At 37.0% G+C, this 17,005-nt stretch overlaps 3 protein-coding genes across 3 annotated transcripts; 1 reads left to right on the top strand and 2 right to left on the bottom strand.

Moving 5' to 3' along the window:
• Positions 1 to 1,310: 1,310 nt before the first annotated feature.
• On the top strand, positions 1,311 to 6,184 carry LOC104116827 (monofunctional riboflavin biosynthesis protein RIBA 3, chloroplastic). Its single transcript, XM_009627770.4, has 6 exons — positions 1,311 to 1,865; positions 2,682 to 2,900; positions 3,298 to 3,623; positions 3,830 to 3,959; positions 4,047 to 4,343; positions 5,629 to 6,184. Exons 1-6 carry the CDS (start codon positions 1,506 to 1,508, stop codon positions 5,890 to 5,892), a joined length of 1,596 nt encoding a protein of 531 aa, XP_009626065.1. The 5' UTR covers positions 1,311 to 1,505; the 3' UTR covers positions 5,893 to 6,184.
• A 798-nt stretch (positions 6,185 to 6,982) lies between these two features.
• LOC117281620 (RING-H2 finger protein ATL66-like) lies at positions 6,983 to 7,600 on the bottom strand. The gene has a single exon (XM_033661464.1). It carries the CDS (start codon positions 7,598 to 7,600, stop codon positions 6,983 to 6,985), a length of 618 nt encoding a protein of 205 aa, XP_033517355.1.
• A 1,042-nt stretch (positions 7,601 to 8,642) lies between these two features.
• On the bottom strand, positions 8,643 to 10,957 carry LOC104116825 (uncharacterized). The gene is made up of 2 exons (XM_009627766.4): positions 10,595 to 10,957; positions 8,643 to 9,689 (listed from the first exon to the last, which is right to left on the bottom strand). The coding sequence occupies exons 1-2, from the start codon at positions 10,628 to 10,630 to the stop codon at positions 8,883 to 8,885; spliced, it is 843 nt and encodes a 280-aa protein (XP_009626061.1). The 5' UTR covers positions 10,631 to 10,957; the 3' UTR covers positions 8,643 to 8,882.
• Between the last annotated feature and the right edge of the window lie 6,048 nt (positions 10,958 to 17,005).

The following is a 17,005-nucleotide window of genomic DNA, read 5'->3' as shown; positions in this document are numbered from 1 at the left end:
ATATATATATATATATATATATATATATATATATATATATATATTTTGTATAAATTGTATGGGTCAGTGAGGATATGCATAACTAAGTGAAGTCAGAACAGAATCAGAGTAAAAGGACACTTTTTTCATTCACAACTTTTAAAGTTAAGAACCGGATCTTTTGACTAACCAAACTTATTGTTTTCCCTTTTCTTTTTACAGTTTATAGTAAGGGAAGCCCCTAAGCCTTTTAGGCACGTAGTATTAAATCCTATCAACAAACCACACGTATGTACCCCAACAACATCTCATTTAACCTCGACGCAATAATGGATACAAATTTGGAACATTTACATTGGAGACTTCCTTCATCCGCCTTCTTACTAGCCATTTCCTTCTTATTATTCTAAGTATTTACCCAACGAGAAAAACGAGTTTCATCCTCAGAGATTTCTGGGGTTTTACTTTCCCAGATTCTAGGCAACGAGAAAAACGAGTTTCCCAGATTTCTGGGAATTTCTCTACTGGTTGTTTCTGTGCTCGGATTGGTTGGGTCTTGTTGCCGAGTCACGTTTTTCCTGTGGATATATTTGTTTTTGCTTATCGTAGGGTTGCTTTGTTTCTCGGTGTTCGCTATTTTGGTCACAAATAAAAACGTGAGCAGGGCTTTGTCTGGGAGAGGTTATATGGAAGTCAAGTTTGGAGATTATTCGCACTGGTTGCAGAAGTATGTCGTTAATGCTGAGAATGGGGAGGAGATTAAGAGTTGTTTGGTTGATACGAAATTCTGTCAACGTTTACCTCCGGCTAGCAGTTGGTAGAAAATAGGGAAAGAGGAGAGGAGACGAAATGGTGTAACTGAATCTCATAATTTAAGGCATTAATAATGGATTTGTATATAAATTGTAAGAAAATCTTATTTAGGGCAGGTAATATACAAAATTAGGACAATTCTGGTAAATAAGTTTCAAATATTGTATAGGAAAAAAAAAATTCCTTTGTGAAACATATATGAGCCCAAAGTTATTGGGTTCTAAATTAATAAAATTTTATATTTTTAATAGATTTCTTTAAACTAATATAAAGTTAGGACCAAAATTAATTCGGTCAAAGTGTTATGAAAATGATGGAATGACCGCTTGTTTTAGATAAAAGTGATTATATTATATGCATATAGTTAATTTTTTTATATGGTAAGTTGAACATGTATAATCTGGCTGGTCTAAATTAACATGATTAAATGTACTACAATTATTTCTTTTTAGAAGTTTTGTCAAAAGACAAGGAATAAGGATATTGCACATCCAATTTGGCTGTATGCATGTGGTTCAAAGTCCTCTTACGTTCAAAATCAGACTCTTTTATTAGTTTCACGTCATTGGATAAGAAGAGAGATAATTAGAGGTGCTCTTTTTTCTCTCTTAAAATGGCGTCTTTTGCAAACTCCAAATCCAAGTACAATATTATCAGCCAAAAAAACCAGTAAAACTACAATTCAGTTAACTTCCAATATTTTCTGCTAACTAATGTCTGTTCCATTCATGGATTGTATCGTGTTTAAACATCCATCATTTCGAAGAATCTTTATCAGCTCAAATTGTTTTGGGACTTGTCAAAATATTGTTGGATTTGGGCAATACAGAAAAAGAACAGTATTTACTACATGCTGTTCTACTGGAATTAACCCATTTGAAAGCAATCAGAATGGTTCTGTATTTGGTGGTTTGAATGATCAGAATTCTTCAGTTCCATTTGAAACATCGAGTGCTGAAATAACACCAGAAACTATTGATTTCTTTGTGAGTGATGCTGAGGGTGATCCTGATTGTCCCACTAGCGGTTATTCTTCAATTGGGGAGGCACTTACTGCATTGCGTGAAGGAAAGGTTGGTGTTTTTCCCCCATTTTTGGGACTTGAGTTTTGTGAATTTCTTGAAATATTAGTTGAATGGACTAGTAGGGTTGGAGTTAATTTCACAATTTCTTGTGCAAAGTTACTGAAATTTATCCATGGTATATATAGGCGAGCCAGAATTTAAAGCTTATAGGTTCTGAATTTGACACTGAACCCATAGCTGGCCATAGTTATGGGTTCACAATGTCCGAACCCATAACTGATACTCTCCCTCCTCCCTTGACTATACACGTTACAATAATTGAACTTTACCCACTATAACATTAAAATCACTAACTTTATTTACTACTATAAAGTGAAGTAAAAAAAAACTATTTTTTTAATCATATTAAATTCACTAAATTTTACCACAATAATGAAAAAGTTGATCCATCAAGTTGACTTTAATATTTAAAAAAATGGCAGCCCGGTGCACAAAGCATCCCGCATTTGCGCATGGTCCGGGGAAGGGCCGCACCCAAGAGGTGTGATGTAGACAACGTAACCTAATGCAAGCATTAATGGCTGCTTTCATGACACCCATGATCTATAGGCCACACGGAGACAACTTTACCATTGCTCCGAGGCTCCCCTCTTGACTTTACTATTATATTGTGTAAAATATTGTGCCTTTACTGTTATAGTGGTTAAAATTCATTCACTTTAATATGATAAAAATAATAATAATTTTGTGACTTTACTATTATAGTGGTAAAGTTCACTAAAGTACAAAAAAATGTTCTTTTGTGAATTTAACTTGTAGTTTTGTGTTCATTTGGTAAAACTTATGATTGTGAAAATGTGTCAGTTTGTGATTGTTGTAGATGATGAAAGTGGGGAAGTGGAAGGAAACCTTGTAATGGGAGCATCATTTGCTAGTGCAGAGGCAATTGCATTCATGGTAAGATATGGGTCAGGCATTATTTCTGTGGGAATGAAAGAAGAGGATCTTGAAAGACTTGAGCTTCCTTTGATGTCACCTGAAAAAGAAGATGACTCTTCTGCTCCATCCTTCACAATCACAGTGGTAATTTGACTCTTCTCTTCCTTCCATTGTTAAAAGTGTTGTATTGTACGCCTTCTTGTTATATCTCATGACTGAAATACATGCTAAGATTTCGATGAATTGATTGGGAACTGATATCAGTATGGTCGACACAGTAACAGAAAGTCTGCAGTTTCACTAAATGTAACTCTTGTTAGTTTCTATTTATATTGCATTTATATAGTGGCGAGTAGATTTCTATCGTTTATGTATCTGTGTCATTGTGTAGCAATTTTATAAGCTATATTCTGTGTAAATGATTCTAAATGTATTATATTTAAATTTCCGAGGCTGACTGAAAAATTCCATGATATCCAAATGTAGTGTGATATTTGGTAACAATTTTGCTCATTAAAGTACCTTGTTTTATCGTTCATAGGATGCAAAGGTGGGCACATCTACTGGTGTATCGGCTTCAGATAGGGCTAAAACTGTGCTTGCATTGTCATCTCCTACTTCTAGTCCTGAAGATTTTAGAAGGCCAGGCCACGTTTTCCCCCTCAAGTATCGAAATGGTGGGGTCTTAAGAAGATTTGGTCATACTGAGGCTTCTGTTGATTTAGTCATGTCAGCCGGTTTGCAACCTGTTTCTGTTCTTTCAGCTATAGTTGATAAAAATGATGGTTCAATAGCCACCAAGCCCATTTTGGAGAATTTGGCCTTGGCGAACAAGATTCCTATTGTCTCAATGACTGATTTAGTAAGGTGAATCATCAACATTTGTTCATCCCATTTCTGTAGCCTCTTTCTTTCCGTGTTCCCTATTCTGCATAATAGTGTTGAGAACTTTGACTGCATTTTCAGGTTCCATATTTGCCTATTGCAGCCTTCATTTTGTACTCATTAAATTATGCATGAGAAAGCAACAACAGCCAACTTACTAATTGTATGTCATGTTTTATTGCTTGCAGATATAGGAGAAAGAGGGAAAATCTTGTCGAAAGAACTGCAGTGTCACGTTTACCAACTAAATGGGGATTATTTGAGGCTTACTGCTACCGTTCAAAGCTTGATGCAACTGAGCATATAGCCGTTGTAAAGGTCAAAAGCATAAATTATTAGTGATTTTATCCTTCAAAGAAGTTGCATAATTCATCCGGAATTCTAAACTTCAAAAGTTTTCAACAGGGTGATATCGGGAATGGCCAAGATGTGTTGGTAAGGGTACACTCAGAGTGTTTGACGGGGGACATATTTGGATCTAGACGATGTGATTGTGGTAATCAGCTGGATTTGGCAATGCAGTTGATTGAGGAAGCTGGTCGAGGTGTGGTTATCTATCTCAGAGGCCACGAAGGAAGAGGCATTGGCCTCGGTAACAAGCTTCAGGCTTATAACTTACAAGATCAAGGCCATGACACTGTCGAAGCCAATTTGGAACTCGGCTTTGCTGCAGATGCTCGTGAATATGGCATTGGTGCACAGGTTAGTCACATAATTTTCTCATAGCTATAACAATCAGGGGAGAGGTGAGGGGTTACTGGCACCCTATAGGCTTGGAAAAAACCATGTATATATTATTGTATATACGTCGAGGACCCCTATAATAATTTAATTGTTCCCTTAAAACAACAAAATGCCCCTTGGTTGCACTGGTTCTGCAGGCTGTTGGTTCCATTCCCTCATTGCCAGACCTTAGTACTCCATATTTAGTAATCAACTTGGTTTATTTATTTTTTAATTCAAACATTAATTTAGTACATAGAAGTCACTTAGTTTAATTTTTTTTCTTTTAAAATCTCTCCATCTAAGCTCCAAAACTCAACTTCTCTTCACGATTAGTTCTTTGTATCTTCTACACAAAATACTCAAAAATTCTATTGGAGATACATCTTTCTAGACTTTGAAAAGTTAATAAAGAGACACAAAAATAATGATTAAAGACAGTAGGAAAGGGGGATAAAATATTTCATTAACTAGTTTCATTAGTCAATAATCTTTATCTCTAACCAATTTTTATTATTATTTCATTTAGAAAAAATAAAGACAACTAAAACCCTTCTCTTTCAACGATTTAGTACTAGTACATAGAAGTCACTTAGTTTAATTTTTTTCTTTTAAAATCTTCCATCTAAGCTCCAAAACTCAACTTCTCTTCACAATTAGTTCTTTGTATCTTCTACACAAAATACTCAAAACTCTATTGGAGATACGTCTTTCTAGACTTTGAAAAGTTAATAAAGAGACACAAAAATAATGATTAAAGACAATAAGAAAGGGGGATAAAATATATCATTTAACTAGTTTCATTAGTCAATAATCTTTATTTTTAATCAAATTTTATTATTATTTCATTTAGAAAAAATAAAAAAAATAAAGACAACTAAAACCTTCTCCCTTCAACGTTTACTTTGGTAAAGTAGCAAGTATTCGTTCACTCTGGGACTTCGATTGAGGCCTTTTGGACTGCTTACAGACTTTTATTAGTCATGATTTTAAGTTTTTTATGTTTTAAATATTCTTTCGGCCACGAACTCGTAATCACTAAGTGTTCGAAGAGTTGCACGCCAAATTTTATTGCAACTAATGTTATTTTCATATTTACGTTAAAGATAATGGTGCCCCGTGACTTTCAAATCCTGGGTCCGCATCTCATCCCAATTTCCCAACATCGACAGACAATCAAGTACTAATTTTCTAGTTTCTACTGATAATTGAGTATCTATTAACAAATGGAAGAATATGACTTAATTTTATTTGATTGCAACAGATGTTGAGGGATATAGGAGTTCGTACCATGCGCTTAATGACTAACAATCCAGCAAAATTTACCGGTCTAAAGGGATATGGTTTAGCTGTCGTTGGACGAGTACCAGTTCTGACACCCTTCACAGAGGAAAACAGGAAGTATTTGGAAACAAAACGAACAAAAATGAGTCATATATATGGATCTGATGTGCAGGGACCAATTAAGGCGTCCATCAATCGAAGTTTAAAGAAACAAGATCCGCCCCAGGAAAGAAAAGAAAGTTGAGTAATAGCAGATTACTTTCAAGAAGGGAGATTCTCTCATCTGTTTCATTCTTGATTCACATTTTTTTGGACAACTAATTATTTGAGGTATATTCCAATTACAGAAAAGAAAACGCAAGCAATGATACAAAAATACCTTCTGAAAGATAGACTGTTCTGCTGTGCTTTCTTTAATTTAGTTCCCCAGCCAGATAACTATGTACATCCAAAATCCAAAAGCTAAAAAATTTCTTCTGAACTTTAACTTTCTGTATCTCATTTCATCTTTTAATGGATAAAGATCTGTTATTTGAGGGATTTTGCAAGTTCCAAGTCCCACTATGTTCAACTAACTGAAAAAAACAGTACAAGGAAGTGAAAATATGAGTTCCAATCTATAAGCTGAAACAAATACATATATCTCAATGGAGCTACAAGCTAGAGAAAAAAATATGACCACAGTTAAAATTTGTTTGGTGTAATTTGTGTTTCTGATTTGATTGGTATAGTTTTATTCAGTCAGTTATCGTGTCTAACTTCTATTACCAGTATTTTATAATACCGAGTGTTCCTTTTTTGTTATTTGTGTTCCGTTGGATGAAGCAAACTTATTATCACTGACGATAAATTTCATGGACTGATGGACGACGAGAAAGAAATGTGAAGAATTAACTTGTACTTTGGCATGATACAATCTGCTAAATTTATTATCTATGTTCTTACAAGAATTCCTCATTACGTAGGAATGATAATTCAAACTGTTCGATAAAAGGGACAGTTAGTTGCATCAGACAGAAATCTCAAGGAGGTATCATCCTTACAAGGAAGAAAAAACTTGTCATACATCACATAAACTCTTAAATCGTTCTTTTGTTACCATAATTTCTGACTTTGCTAACCATTCTGATTATCCTTGCCTCTTCTGAACTTCTTCTCGTGCTTGTGAACTTGTCTTTGCTAATCAAAGAGTATGATATATATCCCAAATCCTTGTTCATAAATCTCTCTACAGGGTCAGGAAGAGAGCATACTGTGGAGCTCTCACTATAGACAGTGTAATGATTGAGAGACATACCAATTAGTTGTTAGACATAGTTGGAAATGGAAAAGCGCTAGTCAGAACTTCCTTCTACAGCTCTAGTAGGATGATTATGTAATATCTGTGACCGGATATCCTCATTGTGCACTGACCTTTCATGATTGAAATCTTCCCTTCTCAGAGTTTCTAGTAATGTGTACATAGAAATGGAATGTCCTTGTTGCATTTTGACATTAAATACATTTGATCTGCACAGTGGGCAGCTTGAATGAATCTGAAACCAAGTGTCAATACAGGCAACATGGAAAACATGAGAGCAATAAGGTAAGTGTTTCAGCCATTCACCATCTACAAATTCACCTAAACAAACTGCACAATCTGCATTATTTGGTCTGGTTGTTTGTTCGTTGTTCTTCTTGAACTGAGTGATTGGCAGTGAATGCGTAATATAAGAGTCTAGTCCCCTGCTATGGATCTGTGAATCAGTATCATCAAGAATTTGCTCGTTTAGATGATGCCTTTGAGTTGGATTTCTGTACAAACGTGCAGATAGATACCCACAACAGCGTGTCTGTATTATCTTCAAATAACTAAATAGAAGAAGTATCAAACAAATTACACCAACTGAGGCAATCAGCAGTGGATCCCAACGCGAAGGTCCAATGCCTGGAGAGGAATTTGGACTAGACATGCTATTCTGAATTTCTGAAAAAAAAGGCAGGAAAGGATTCTTAGAATTGAATTGATAGGGATTTTAAGACAAGTTGCTATAAGAAAATTTGAGGGTTAACTTAGTCTAGGAACTTTGTATTTGGAGAGTATTCTAAGTTTAGAAAAACTTTCGAGGACATGTACTGACGGTCATATCAAAGTTAGAGACCAATATAGACAAACAAGGTTAGTGATGAATCCAAGAATTCAACACTCACACTTAACTTTTTGGTAAGTTCATTTATTTGCAAGAAGAGGTTACAAATCTCTACTATCCAGACGATAAAAAAAGAGTCGAGGGGCTACCGGAAACAGCCTCTCTACCTCCTATGGGTAGAGGTAAGGTCTTGCGTACACACTACCCTCCCTAGACCCCACTTGTGGGACTCCACTAGGCTTGTTGTGGCTGTTGTTGTAGACGATCAAAAAAGAGAATTCTTGGTTCATTTATCCGTCTTAAGGACAGAAGATAGGATTCATCAAATTCTATTGAGACTTTCTGTACCGCGAGTCTCTTTTTGATACCAAGGATTCTAGACACTGATAACATTTTTTGTTTGTCATTTTCTTTGCAATCACTACGATGCTTTCATTTTGCAGGCAGCTCACTGGACAAATACTATATCCAGAATTTTGCTGTCAGAATAGTTTTAAAATGATAGTTCAGTCTACATTAGCAAGGGAGTCTTGGCGTAGCTAGTAAAGTTGCTGCCATGTGACCAAGAGGTCGGGTTCGAGCCATATAAACAGCCTCTTGCAAATATGTAGGGTACAACTGCGTACAATAGACCCATGTGGTTCAGCCCTTTCCCGGGCTCCGCGCATAGCGGGAGCTTAGTGCACCAGGCTGCCCTTTTTTAGTTCAGTCTACGTTAGACAGAGTCCAATTGGTGGAGGGTCTGTTTCTTGGTGGAAATGACAAAAACAATTCTTTTTCTGAAAACACATAAAATGTTTTCTTAGACAACAAAAACTTCAGGGAAAAGGTTCAGTTGCACATTTAAGGAGCCACAAACATTAAGTTTTGAGTGATATATCAATATATTTATATTGAATCATAATCAAAATTCACATTCATAGTAATTGTTTATTGAATAAAGAAAAGAGAACTGTAATAGTAAAAAGCCAAAAGAAATATGAAATTCATTAACCAAAAAGAACTCATACTGTCAAACTCAAAATCAGTATATCCAATTTACAAACACTCAGCAATCTGCTTTATACAAAAATTGGAAGCATAGGCATCCATTTTTCAACTTGTTTTACTGCAACCTTTGTCTCTTTCCCAGGACAACAAAATTGTTCATATTTGCACCAGAAGATATCAACCTCTGATTCTCCAAACAAGAACCAGAGGGAAAATTAGCAAAGTTCAACATAGATGTTGACATCATTTGTGAAGATCCACATGACATCTCAAAATAAGGTTGAGAATGCAATATTCTTGAAGCAAGATTCAGATTTGTAATCTCAGCTTCACACCCTTTAATGGAAACTGGTGGAATATTAGACGGCATAAGCTGAGGCGGATTACGCCATTGAGGAAGTGATCCAACTATAAGAAGTGTCTGTAGAGGTGGCCCTGCTTCAAGAACAGACTTCAACAGTTTCCCTTTCTGTGGCAAAGATTTCCCCTTTACAAGATTTTCAATAACCAATGTGGCCTGATCCAAAGGCCGATTCATATAGGGTACTGCATTTGAATTAGCCATGTTGTTGTTGGAAAATTCAGGGGATGAAACTGCATCAAGAAACGAGTCGACCGGGGATGAATAATGTGACTGATAATTGTATGTTTCAGAAAGGCTGTTTGATTCAGTTATGCTTGAATTTGCTTTTGTTGCCTTCACAAGAGGACTATCAACTTGGAACTGAGATGAAGTTATTTTGTTGAGTAGTTCCTGAAGTTGATTTCTTGCTTCATCTCTTTCTTGACAAGCCATCTTTTGTAGTTGGATCAATTGCTTTACATATTCATTGTTCTTCCTTATTTCTTCACTTGTTTCCACTTTCAACTTTTCAAGTTCAAGACTAGTGTACACTAGCTTCTGTCTCATTTCCTCCATGTTCTGCAACATTTTATCAAAACAAAGTTAGAGAAAAGTCTTAAAAATTTGAACTTTATTAACAAAGAAAAGGTCCTTTAGACATGCTAATCATGAAAGATCAGTAAAGAAATCTTCACAGTAATTATCTGGTTATAATCATTCCATGAACAAGTCTTAGACAGGGCCCATGTAGAAGGTGATGAAATAATCTCACTCAAATGCAAAAGTTTTAAAACTTAAAAACAAAAATTAAGTAGAAAGCATATCTTTCACCCTTGGATACCTATATTATAGAAAAAATTGATGCATTGGGCCCTGCAATGATTAATTCTTTAGATTTGCCTATAGCTTCTTGAACAGTGAAAATGTCTAATAATCAAAGCAAAACCTGTTTCGAATTAGAGAAAAAGGGATTGCACCACTTTTACCAAACAAAAACTACAGTTAGTCTAAAGACACAAGATCATTGACTGTGCAAAAGAAAACTCAATACTTAAATTTACTGTTTCTACAAGGGATCCTGGCGTAACTGGTAAAGTTCCTGCCATGTGACGATGAGGTCACGGGTTCGAGTTGTGGAAACAGCCTCTTGCAAAAATGCAGGACAAGGCTGCGTGCAATAGACCCTTGTGGTACGGCACTTCCCCGAACCCCGCGCATAGAAAAGTTTAGTGCACCGGACTGCCCTTTACTGTTTCTATATAAGGTTGGAGTTTTAGCAAAATACAATGATATTCCGTAAATCCATTTCAAGATATTTCTTATCTAGCCATTATGGACTGCCCCATTCAGGCATTCAGACTCTTCACACACACACACAGAGGAAAGTATGGGGTTTCAGTTTTGAAGTGAAGTTATAAACAGAATAAAATGGTACAGAGATGACATGAAGTGAGAAACTGTAATGAAAATGAAGAAGGAAGCACCTCTTGGTAACACCATAAAGAAGCCATTTCTTCCATTTTCTCTCACAAACACAATCACTATTACTTAGAAGAAGGAATTGGAAAAAGAGAAATGAAATCTTGAAAAGAATTTTTGAGGGGAAGGGGAGTTTTAGGAGAGATGGATTGTAAGTCTTATATAGAAGGAAGCTACCCAAAAAAGACAAAAGATGCTCCAGTATTGAGCAACCAATCTCTATTATGGTAACAAAAGTTTATTATGGCATCTTAAGGACTTTCCATTGAAGTACTACTGGAAAAAAGAAAGAGAAAAAAAAAAAGAAGAAGAAAAAACCCCATTTTTCTTAAGTCTTCTCCCTCGTTCTACTCTATGAACTATTTTTGGATTGCACACTTTTAGCGCCCTTGTCTCTTCTTACCTTAAACAAATAAGCTGACAGTTCAAATTTTATTACACTATGGGTGTGTTTGGTACAAAGGAAATTTTCCAACAAAATATTTTCTTGGAAAATAAGTAGTAATCTTACTCATTTTTTGGTGTTTGGCATCCAAATTAATGAAAATAACTTCTTAAGAGTATTCATAAATAATTTAGATACAATAAACATGAAGCTATAAACTTTCGAACCAACAACCTTTTGAACCTCACAAATTCCATAAACTTCTGAACCGCTAAACTTTCGAATCCGCGAACTTTCGAACCGGTAAACTCTTTAATTTCTAAATCTGCAAACTCCAAACACATAAACCTCCGAACTCATAACTTTGGAACTTTCTATTAACGTTGGACCTTGAGTCGAATTGATCGTGTCATGTGCAACGTCCATCAATGATGGTTCATTAGTGTCCATTGATTTAGACTCCTTCTCCCTTCTCAACGTAGAAAAGATCGAGAGGGGCCTGAAAGACCCCAAAGAACGGAAGCAGAATTCGATTCACTCCCCATTCTCTCTTAAATAAATAAAGCTCGAACTGGGTCGGGTCTTTCCCTGTTGTTCTGTTCCCGCCACGAGAAAGACACACGAAAGAGGTATTCCCAGCGTGCGTAGGATCCGCTGAGAGTAAATTTTCGAACCTGTAAACTGAAATCTGAAAAAAACCTTTTTGGAGAAAGGGGGTGGGAGAGGTGGGGTAGGGAGAGAAAGCGGAAGGGGTTGGGGTTAGATGTGAGGGTAGGTGGAGTTTTTGGAAAATATTTTTCTAACATTTTCTAGGAAAATTATTTTTCTCCAATTTCAGGAAAATGTGATATCTAGAAAAATATTTTTCAAACTATTTTGTGCAACCAACTGAAAAATATTTTTCGTCATACCAAGCACACCCTATATATTATTGTATTTTTCAAATTACTAGTAATATACTTATTATGAATAGACAGAGGCGGACCGAGATTTGAAGTTTATGAGTTCTGAATATAAACTGTAGTTTTTTTAAAAAGGATTTTCTCCGCTTTAACATTGTTAGTTCATTTGATCTTATTGGAAATAAAGAAAATAATAGTGTAAATTGATAAGTGGAAATTTTGACTGCTTATTAGCACCTTTTTACTTTGGGTTTAGTCCGAAAGTATTAATTTGTATTTTCGAAACTAATGAAATTGTGCAAATTGCACGAATATTGGAAGTTTGGTCTACCATGATGAAATCCGACTAAAAAAGAGTGTTCCGAAGCACAAGGCATTAAAGAGCGCAGAGGCAAAGAAGTGTGGTCCACAGAAGAAATTGCGGACCGCAGAATTCAATCAGCGGTTGCAAACCAAGCAACATAACCCAAAGGGATTTTGACCAATGTGCGGACCGTACATGAATTATGCGGCCGCGGAACAGGGCTTTCACTGGAAAAAAAATCAAAGTTCAGAGAATATGCAAAAAGACCAAGTCCTGACGCCTTGCTGAAGTGCGGACCACACAAGAATTGTGCGGCCGCAGAAGTTGCTTCGCACCCGCAATTTAGAAATGTACAGCTGTAAAAACCCACTCTCATGCCAGCTGAAGAAATCTGCGGATCGCACATGGAATTGTGCGGCCGCAGAACTTCCCGAGCGGTATTTTTGTCAGTAAATTCTGGCCCACTATAAATAGACGAGTTTCACAATTTTAGGTCAAGTTTCGAAGTAGAAAGTTGTTGTAGCCGTTACCTTTTGCCATTTTAGGAAGTTTTTGATTATTTTAGTGTTTAAACATTATACTTCATCAATTTAATCTTTGATTATGGGTTTTATTTGTATTTTTTTTCTTCAATACCTACTATGAGTAGCTAGATTTTTACTAGGGTTGTGACCCAACCTTAGTGTGTAAACCTTATAGGTATTTAATTTAATGCTTGTTTATGATTGGGTGTTGATTATTTAACCTTGTTCATGCTTCAATTTTAGAATTAATGGTTGCAAACATTGATTCATGCCTTTTTGACTCAATCTCTACTTGAGAAAGAAGGACCTAGTCTAGGATAACTTGGCTAACAAGAAATTGGGTTAATTGAGAGTTCGATTAGCCTAATTAAAGGGTTCAAACTAGAGATAGTAAGAACCCGACTTGAGCTCATATCAACAATTTTGTTTTATACCCATTTGAGCTTGAGAAAGCCAAATTGGGCAAAAAATCACTCTTTGACCGAGAGGTATTGAATGGGTAACGTAGAGTTGAGAGCTATAATATACCCCAATCAACAAAATAAGTATTAACGTATTTAACCCATTAGACGAACACCTAGGTCATGGTCAGATCCCTAGGCTTTTAATTTGGAAAAACACCAAAAATAATCGTTCATTTCTTGTTGGGGGAGCAAACAAACAAATATCTCCGAGGATACATTGAGACTAAGGCTTTTTCCCTTCTCTCTACGGGGGAAAGCTTTAGATTGGTTGGAATGATTACTGAACCATTCCATTCACACTTGGGATTAGTTAGTGGAAAAGATTATCGTTAAGTTCTTCTCTCCCGGGCACATGGCTACACCTCGAGATGAGATTTTGGCATTCAAGTAAGAGCCGAATGAACCATTACACGAGATATGGGAACGCTATAGAACTATGGTCAAGGAATGTCGCAACAACGATATGACGGAAAATATGATTCAACAAACCTTCTATCGTAGGATTAACACAACCAACCAATGTGTAGTGAATTAACTTGCCAGTGGGAACTTCATGACTACGCCTTATGCGGAGGCGAGTGAGATTTTGGATGAAATGGCGGAAACGTCATCGGCTTGACAATCTCGGGCCAATGTTCCACAAGGTGATCCAAACATGCTCCACCTTCATAAAGAATTGACCACGGGCAAGCCATTGCCGAATTGACAACCAACATGACTCAACTAGCAAAGGCCCAACTAAATCAAGTGCAAAATCCCAAGCAAGCCAATGCCATGGAGGGAGTGAAGATGATGGTGAACAAGAGGAGGACCAAGGGTCCACAAGTGCAAAATAGATTGGAGAACTATGTGCAAGAAGATGGCAGTTTAGAGGAATATGATTCCTATAATAAACAAGAAGAGGAGGTGCAATATGTGAACAATTTTTAAGCACAAAGAAACAATGGCGACCTCAAAACAATCAAGAAAATTGGAATTCTAACAATCAAGGCAATTGAAGCGGATACAACAATCAAGGGAATTGGCATAACAACAACAACAATTAAGAAAACTGGAGTGGAAATAATCAAGGAAATTGGGGGGGGGGGGGTAACAATCAAGGCATATGGAACAACAATCAAGGCAACCGGGGGTCGGGTTTTCAAAGCCCCCCGATGTATCAGCAACTGAGCAACCTGCTTCCTTATCCTTCTCATGGTTCAAGTTCTTCAAACAATGAGATGGGGCATATTGAAAATATGTTCAAGCAAATTATGGAAAAGAATGCAGATTCGGATACCCAACTTGCCTCACACAACACATCAATCCGCAACCTAGAAGTTCAAATAGGGCAAATCTCTCAAGCACAAAATTCTTGTCCTAAGGAGGCACTACTAAGTGACGCGGTAGTAAACCCAAATGGTGGAAACAACACGGGACATGCCATGGCCGTTACCATAAGAAGTGGAAGAGGTAGGAATGCACCAACCTCAAGTCAAAGGCAACTTATTGATGATGAGCAAGTGATGCAAGAAGAGGAGATCCCAAATAATATGGTGCAACCTAATGATGAAGTTCGGATTGATATTGATAATAGTGTGGAAGAGACTCAAGAGGAGGTGAACTCGTCTAGGGAACACATTATTGACATACCAGAGTCGGTAGTGCAAAATGCTAAGACATCATTTCCTAAGCCTCTACCTTCATACCCTCAAAGACTTGCCAAGCAAAATAGTGAGAATCAATTTAAGAAGTTCATTCAAATGATGAAGAGTCTCTCAAACAATGTGCCATTAGTTGAAGCTTTAGAACAAATGCCCGGTTATGCAAAGTTTATGAAGGATCTTGTGATAAAGAAGCGGTCAATAAATTTTGAAACCATCAAAGTCACTTATCAAGTGAGTGCGATTGTACACCCAATGGCTCCTAAGTTGGAGGATCCCGGTGCTTTCACGATTCCTTGTACAATTGGAAGTGTCGAGTTTGCTAAATCTCTTTGTGATCTTGGGGCAAGTATCAATTTGATGCCCTATTCGGTTTTCAAGACTTTGGGAATTGGGCAACCAAGACCCACCTCTATGAGATTGCAAATAGCCGATCGTACCATGAAGAGGCCTTTGGGTGTGATTGAAGATGTCTTAGTTCGTGTTGATAAATTTATTCTTCCGGCAAATTTTGTCATTCTAGATTGTGAGGTTGATTATAAAGTGCCGATTATTCTTGGTAGACCTTTCCTTACTATGGTGAAGGCTCTTTGTGATGTTGAAGCGGAAGAACTTACATTCTGGGCCGGTGATGAAAAAGTGGTATTCCATGTGTGTAAGTCCATGCGGCAACCAAAAAAGCAATGAGGTGTGTTCTTTTGTGGACTTGTTGACCGATGTTATTATTGATGAAACGAGTGCTACAATCAATGTTGATGATATGTTGGAAGCCGTCTTGCTCAACTTTGATGATGACGAGATGGATGGCTTCATGGAATGTGTGAACTCTTTGCAAGGAATTGGGTCGTACAACTATGCACCCCAGAAATTGTCCTTGGATCTTGAAAATAGGACAACTCCTCCTACAAAGCCTTATATTGAAAAGCCTCCTACCTTAGAGTTGAAGCCATTGCCTCCACATCTTCGGTATGAATTTCTTGGTCCTTGTTCTACTTTACCAGTTATTCTTTCCTCTTGTTTGACTAACGTACAGGTAGATTCCATATTGGCGGTGCTACAAAAGAGGAAGAAGGATATTAGGTAGACATTGGCGGATATTAAGGGGATAAGCCTCGCCTTTTGCATGCATAAGATCAAATTGGACGATGGCGCCAAACCATCTATTGAACATCAAAGGAGAGTCAATGAGGCTATGCCAGAAGTTGTCAAAAAGGAGATTATCAAGTGGTTGGATGTCGGGTTGTCTACCCCATATCCGATAGTTCGTGGACTTCTCCGATTCAATGTGTCCCAAAGAAAGGGGGCATGACAGTGATCACCAATGACAAGGATGAGTTGATTTCTACAAGAACGGTGACCGAATGAAGGGTGTGTATGGACTATCGCAAGCTCAACAAAGTCACAAGGAAGGATCACTTTTCACTTCCTTTCTAATATCAAATGCTCGATAGATTGGCCGGTCGTTCTTTCTATTACTTTCTTGATGGGTATTCGAGCTACAACCAAATTCTTATTGCTCTGGAAGATCAAGATAAAACAATCTTTACATGTCCCTATGGTACTTTCGCCTTCAAGCGGATGCCATTTGGTTTGTACAATGCACTAACGACTTTCGACTTTTCAAAAGTGTATGATGGCTATCTTCACGGATATGGTGGAATACTAACTTGAAGTTTTCATGGATGACTTCTATGTGGTTGGAAATTCTTTTGATGATTGTCTTGCAAATTTGGATAAAGTGTTGGCTAGATGTGAAAAAACCAATTTGGTGCTCAATTGGGAGAAATGCCATTTCATGGTCGAGGAAGGCATTGTCCTTGGCCAAAAAATCTCAAATAATGGAATTGAAGTTTACAAAGCAAAGATTGAGCTAATTTCTAAACTTTCACCTCCAACTTCGGTGAAGGGTCTGCGGAGTTTCTTAGGCCACGCGGGTTTTCACCGGCACTTCATCAAAGATTTCTCTAAGGTGGTGAATCCGTTGTGCAAGCTTCTTGAGAAGGATGCTAAGTTCAACTTCAATGATTATTGCATGAGAGCTTTGAATTGTTGAAGTTCAAGTTGACAACTACTCCCATCATCACCGCTCTAAATTGGAGTGTACCATTTGAACTTATGTGTGATGCAAGTGACGTAGCGGTTGGGGCTGTTTTGGGGCAACGCATCAACAAGATTTTTCATTCGAACTATTATG

This window comes from Nicotiana tomentosiformis, chromosome 11, assembly GCF_000390325.3.
Source record: "Nicotiana tomentosiformis chromosome 11, ASM39032v3, whole genome shotgun sequence".
NCBI classification, from domain to species: domain Eukaryota; kingdom Viridiplantae; phylum Streptophyta; class Magnoliopsida; order Solanales; family Solanaceae; genus Nicotiana; species Nicotiana tomentosiformis.
The sequence above is the reverse complement of the archived record's forward strand: the minus strand, read 5'-3'. Positions and strand labels throughout refer to the sequence as shown.